The sequence below is a fragment of the Chiloscyllium punctatum genome, chromosome 29, assembly GCF_047496795.1.
Source record: "Chiloscyllium punctatum isolate Juve2018m chromosome 29, sChiPun1.3, whole genome shotgun sequence".
In the NCBI taxonomy this organism is placed as follows: domain Eukaryota; kingdom Metazoa; phylum Chordata; class Chondrichthyes; order Orectolobiformes; family Hemiscylliidae; genus Chiloscyllium; species Chiloscyllium punctatum.
In genome coordinates this window covers 58,653,445-58,659,444 of record NC_092767.1, presented here as the reverse complement: position 1 = coordinate 58,659,444, position 6,000 = coordinate 58,653,445, and the positions used below count along the sequence as shown (strand labels likewise).

Genomic DNA, 6,000 nt, shown 5'->3' with positions numbered 1-6,000 from the left:
AACTGGCATTGGAATCAGCGGCTGTTTTATTGGTGGAGACGACATCAGTGAGGTAGGCCCAGTGGTGAGAGATGGCGCCGGAGGATTGGCAACATTTTTATTGGTTGGGTCTGGTGCTGATTACGGTAAAGTAGTTGCAGAATGCCCATCATGTTTACATTGATGAGGTGGGCCCAGTAGCAAGAGACGAGAGTCCAATGTTTGTGGGTTCGTGCATGTAGTAGTAAGGCAGGAGAAGAGTTGGCCTACCAATGAAAGATAGTGCCTGGAGAGTGGCAACCTTGACATCATTTGGGTCCGGTGTAGGTAGCAGTGAGGTGGTGGGGGAATGATTGGGGTGCAGGCTTTGTTGACAATGAGCAGGCTGAGGATAGATGCACTTTCAGCTATAGCCTTTATTTTTATCTCTTCGTAATTCTGAAACAATTTTAAAATGGTGTCGGATTGTGGCGACAGTGAAAATATTTTACTATATTCCTCACTATAAAATATACATGACAATAAAATAATCAAAAAAAAATCATCATATTGAGCTTAACCCTGCTAAGTGATACAGTTATGAAGAAATAACAAGCTAAGGGAGAACTACATGAATGGTGGGATACTAGAAAGCTCAGAGCAACTGAAGGATCAGGGGATGCTTGTTTACAGATCCCTGAAGGCAACAGGTCGTGTTAATAGGGTAATTAAGAAGACAAAGGGTGGTTGTGGGAGGTTGCCTTTCGGACTGGACACCTGTGACCAGTGGAGTGCCACAAGGATCGGTGCCGTCATTTATAGAAATGATTTGAATGTGAACATGGGAGATATAGTTAGTAAGTTTGCAGATGATACCAAAATTGGAGGTGTAGTGGATGGCAAAGAAGATTACCTCAAAGTACAATGGGAACTTTATCAGATGGGTCATTAGGCTGAGGAGTGGCAGATGGGGTTTAATTTAGAAAAATGTGAGGTGCTGCATTGTGGAAAAGCAAATCTTAGCAGGGCTTAAACATTTAATGGTAAGGTCCTAGGGAATATTGCTGAATAAAAAAGACCTTGGAATGCAGGTTTATAGTTCCTTGAAAGTAGAGTCACAGGTAGATAGGACTGTGAAGAAGGTGTTTGGTATGCTTTTCTTTTATTGGTCAGAGCATTGAGTATAGGTGTTGGGAGGTTATGTTGTAGCTGTACAGGATGTTGGTTAGGCCACTTTTGGAATATCGCATGCAGTTCTGGTCTCCTTCTTATTGGAAGGATGTTGTGAATCTTGAAAGCGTTCAGAAAACATTTACAAGGATGTTGCCAGGGATGGAGGTTTTGAGCTCTCGGAAGAGGATGAGACTGAGACTGTTTTCCTTGGAGCATCAGAGGCCGAAGGGTGACCTTATAGAGGTTTATAAAATCATGAGGATCATGGATAGGATAAATAGACCAAGTCTTTTCCCTGGAATGGGGGAGTCCAGAACTAGAGGACATACATTTAGGGTGAGAGGGGAAAGATATAAAAGGGACCTAAGGCTCAACTATTTGACGCAGAGGATGGTTCATGTATGAAATGATCTGCAAGAGGAACTGATGGAGGCTGATACATTGTAGCATTTAAAAGGCATCCAGATGGGTATTTGAATAGGAAGGGTTTAGAAGGATGTGGGCCAAGTGCTGGCAAATGGGACAAGATTGGGTTGGGATATCTGGTCGAAATGGATGCGTTGGACCAAAGGGTCTGTTTCTGTGCTCTACCTCTCTATGATTCTATATGGGAAACTTGCGTTTATCAGTCAGGGCATAGATTATCAGAGGAAGGAGGTTATGCTGGAGTTGTATAAGACTTCCCCTAGGTCACAGCTGGAATGCTGCATGCAGTTCTGGTCACGATAGGAAGGAAGTAATTGCACTTGGGGCTGCAGAAGAGATTCATCAGGTTGTGGCCTGGAATGGAGCAGTTCAATTGGTTAAAATGGGTTGTTTTATTTGGAGCAGAGAAAGCTGAGAGAGAACCTGACTCAGTTGAATCATACTATGAGCGACATGGACAGGGTGGATAGTAAGTAACTGTTCCCCTTTGTTGAAGGGGCAGTAACAAGGGGCCATTTAGAGGGGATTTGAAGAAAAGATTTATCATCTGGTGTGGAAATGTGGAATGTACTATCTCGGAGGATAGTTGAGGAAGAAAACCTCACAATCTTTAAAGAATATTTGGATAACCACTTAAATTATCAGAATACTCAAGGTTATGGACTAGCTGCAGGAAAATGGGACTCATGTAAATTTCGAGTAGTTTTTGTTGATGAGTCTTAATAGACTGAAGGACCTCTTCTGTACTATATGATTCTATGATCACACCTTGGCTTAACTGTCTAATCCTCTTGCACTTTATGCTCCTTTCAGCATCTTGCCTTGTTCCACTCTCCTCCGCTCTTTTTCTCACTCTTCATTCTCCAAATACCTCTTATTATAAAGGTCCCTATTCTCTAATCTTCCCTGAATCTCTCACTCCATGTAAACCTCCCAATCCGTGTTGGTTCTCCTTGTCATCTCACACTACTCTGTGTTTCAGTCACAGATAAAGGCATCTGTGCTCAAATATTCACGCCTTTCTCCATTCACAATTCCCTTCTGCACCTCAATAATACTTTGTATATCTGTAACTGGAAACAAATATATAATTCATTTTGAACTCATTGGTAGTGCAGAACATGGATATTACCGAAAAAATATGTTTTGTTGAAAGTTTTCACCTTGCACCTATGAGGACAATTTGCAAGATATAAAACTAAAATGGAAACCAGAATTTATACTCTACGCTGATTGTTTTGGAATAGGACTCTGGGTATAGAAGCATTGCCATGGAGAGTGCAACAATTAATGTCATCTCTGCCACACCCATCCTGCCACTAGCCTCAATGGCCTAGTATTTTATTTTTCTTCCTTGTCCTATTTCCAAACTCACATCTTTGTTGTGTCCTCTCATGCTCTGTTTGTTCAAATGAACTATTCTTCTCCTCTTGCTCCTCTTCCCACTAAATTGCTGATCACCCATCTTTTCCTCCTGGGTCGCCAATTTTAGCTGTTGTAATAAATAGATTTCTCTCTTCCAGTGTTGCCAGTCTCTCCTTTAAATCTACCATCATCATCTCTTTTCTTAAAAAAAATCAATCCTTGAGCTCTGTTCATCCACATCCAATCTCGCATTCTTCTCCAATGTTCTTCAGCATATTATCCCTTCCAAATCCATTACTGTCTTTCTTGGAGCTCTGTTCTTGAATTCATCCAATCAGGTTTGGCAGACACAGAAATAATTCTTACCAAAGTCATAACTGACATCCTATGGTAAATATCCTATGGGGTGGTAAACCTTCCCTCCTGTGTTTCTCAATTCATCTGCAGCTTTTGCTCCAGTCAATTACACAATCCTCCTCCAGTACCTCTCCTCTGGTGTCCAGTTGGGTGGGACTACTGTCACTTGGCTCCATTCTAAACTATTACTCATAGTTACTTACAACCTAAAAATCTTTCTGCCCCAACTGGAACCAATGTAACCTGAGGCACAGTGTTAGTTTTCTCATGTATGCAGATAACCTCACCAACATCTCTCTTGACTGCTCCAAATTTGTTAATTTTAAGACAACTTATCAAACATTCAGTTCTGGATGAGCAGAAATTTCATCCAATTAGATGTTAATAAGATTTAATTTATTGTTTTTATTCACTTCTCTATTCCTTGGGTACTGAATCTATCCCTGGTAACAGTCCGAGATTGAGCTAGCCTTTTTACGTTTGATTCTGAGAAAAGTTTCTGACCTCAAATTCAGGACATTGCTAAGACACTCTTTTCCATTTTGAAAGCCCATATTTTTCTCCCTAAATTTCTATTTCTCTCCACTTGCTTGCATGTGCATCTTTCTCTTTCTGTCTGTATATAACTGTGTCTCTCTCATTCTCTGTTTTGCCTTCCAAATATGTCTCTAGCTAGATGTGTTTGTATATCTTTGTGTGAATTTGTGTATCCATTTGTTCCTCTATATCCTCCTCTCTATATATCTCTATCCCTCTCTTTATATGTCTACCCATTTCTCTGTCTTATTCTTTATGTCCCTCTACCCCTCTTTCTCCCTATCTCATTTACTCTCTGTTTCTTAAACCTTAAACAAATAAAACATGCACACACAAGAATGGGGTGTCATCATTTTAAATGGGAAGCAGAACTATTTCATTTCAATTAACTTCACATATGGAAAGTGAAAGAGAGAGAGATTTGAAGACAGAGATAGTGTGAGAAAGAGACTGAGAAATAGGAAGAAGGGTATAACCTCCACAAAACATCTTGTTTCCCAGAAGGACAAAAAGAGGAACACAAAGAGACAGAAAGGGAAATGGTGAGAAAGAGGGAAATATGCAAATTCACCATTACACTTTCTTGTGATTGACGGCAAAATAGATTAATTCAGTTCTCCTCGTTGCTTTCGTATTTCTTTATGGTTGTCTCAATCCAGTCCAGATACTTCTCCACATCAGTATACACCCCATTAATGCCACAATTCTTGGGTCCAAAAGACACAATGCCCCTGGTCACATAACGATTCTGATCCTGAGCCTCCTTGAACACAAAGGGTCCCCCACTGTCACCCTGGCAGGAGTCCACACCACTTTTTCCAGCACAGATCATGTTGGAGGTGAAAACTGGCATTGGTTCTTCATAGTTTGAATCCGTGCAGTGGTCCATGCTTGCGATAGGTATCTCAGCATACTGCAGGAAGACAGCCTTCTGATGTCTTTCCGTCCTTCCCCACCCTGAAATGTAGCCCAGTTTGCCATGCTGCAGTGATGAAGCCTTTTTTGGGTTAGGCAGGCACACAGAGGACAAGTTTTCTCCAAGTTTGACCTTCTGCTTGAGTTTAATCAGGGCAATGTCATGATCAAAGTTGGGTTGTGCTTCTTTGACTTGTTTCCTATAGTCTGGGTGCACAATGACCTCTTCCACAGGGAGTTGATTTTCTCGTGACCTATGTCTCATGTCAACAATCCCACCATGGATATTCACCTGATGCGAATTGTCAAAGAGATGAGCAGCCGTCAGCACCCAACCATCGGATATCAGGGCTCCACCCCCATATGCAGATCCACCAATGATCAAACGCAGCTGCCAGGGAAAATCGCCCAACCCAGCTGGTCTGCCACCGAAGATGCGCCCAGGTTTAGAGGAGAGTCGGCTCATCCCACAAACTGTGAAGGGATGAAAATCAGAGCATAATCCTCTCAAATGCAAGACTTGCAAATATTAATTACCCAAAACCAAAGCCCTGACAGATGTTTGATTTGGGGACAGCACACAGTCAGATGGTGTCAAATTAAGAGCCGCACTACAATCCCCTCTGTGTGTTGAATCAAAATGGAACCAAAGAATATCTACTGTAAAATAAAACAAAGAAACTGCAGTTGCAAGAGATTTGAAACAACGTCTACAGTTTTGCCCATTTTAAAAAACCATCCCCATTTAATGGGATGTGATGACCAGGCAAAATCTCTGCTGAACTCTCTGAGAGGCAAGGAGCCCTGAAAGACTTGATAACCTGTTCTGAAGTTATTGCTAAGATCCTAGCTGGAGAATGATGTCTCATCCTGGGTGCTATGATCAAAAGGGTATGAAACTCTCCGAGATGGTATGGAAACAGATTGAGCAGATTGGTGTCGGGTGTGGTGCTGGAAATGCATAGCAGGTCAGGCTGCATCTGAGGAGCAGGAAAATCGATGTTTTGTGCAAAAGTCCTTCTTGATGAAGGGCTTTTGCCTGAAACATCAATTTTCCTGCTCCTCAGATGCTGCTTGACCTGCTGTGCTTTTCCAGCACCACACTCTTGACTCTAACCTCCAGCATCTGTAGTCCTCACCTTCACCTGGGCAGATTGGTGTCAAGGACAATAAACTTATAGTTACTGCTGAGAGATTGGATAAGCCGGAATTGTTCTCCCTAGAGCTGAGAAGGCAAAGGGAAGATTTAATTCTAGTGTTCAAGACTGT

The 6,000-nt window shown here is 41.8% G+C and overlaps 1 protein-coding gene across 2 annotated transcripts in view; it reads right to left on the bottom strand.

Moving 5' to 3' along the window:
* Positions 1-4,155: 4,155 nt before the first annotated feature.
* LOC140454437 (complement C1s subcomponent-like) overlaps positions 4,156-6,000 on the bottom strand; it is a 35,696-nt gene continuing 33,851 nt past the window's right edge. For both annotated transcript variants that reach the window (XM_072549169.1, XM_072549168.1), the window contains one exon: positions 4,156-5,205. In XM_072549169.1, coding sequence (XP_072405270.1) covers positions 4,427-5,205 — 779 coding nt within the window. In that variant the 3' untranslated portion in view covers positions 4,156-4,426. The remainder of the gene's footprint in view (positions 5,206-6,000) is intronic.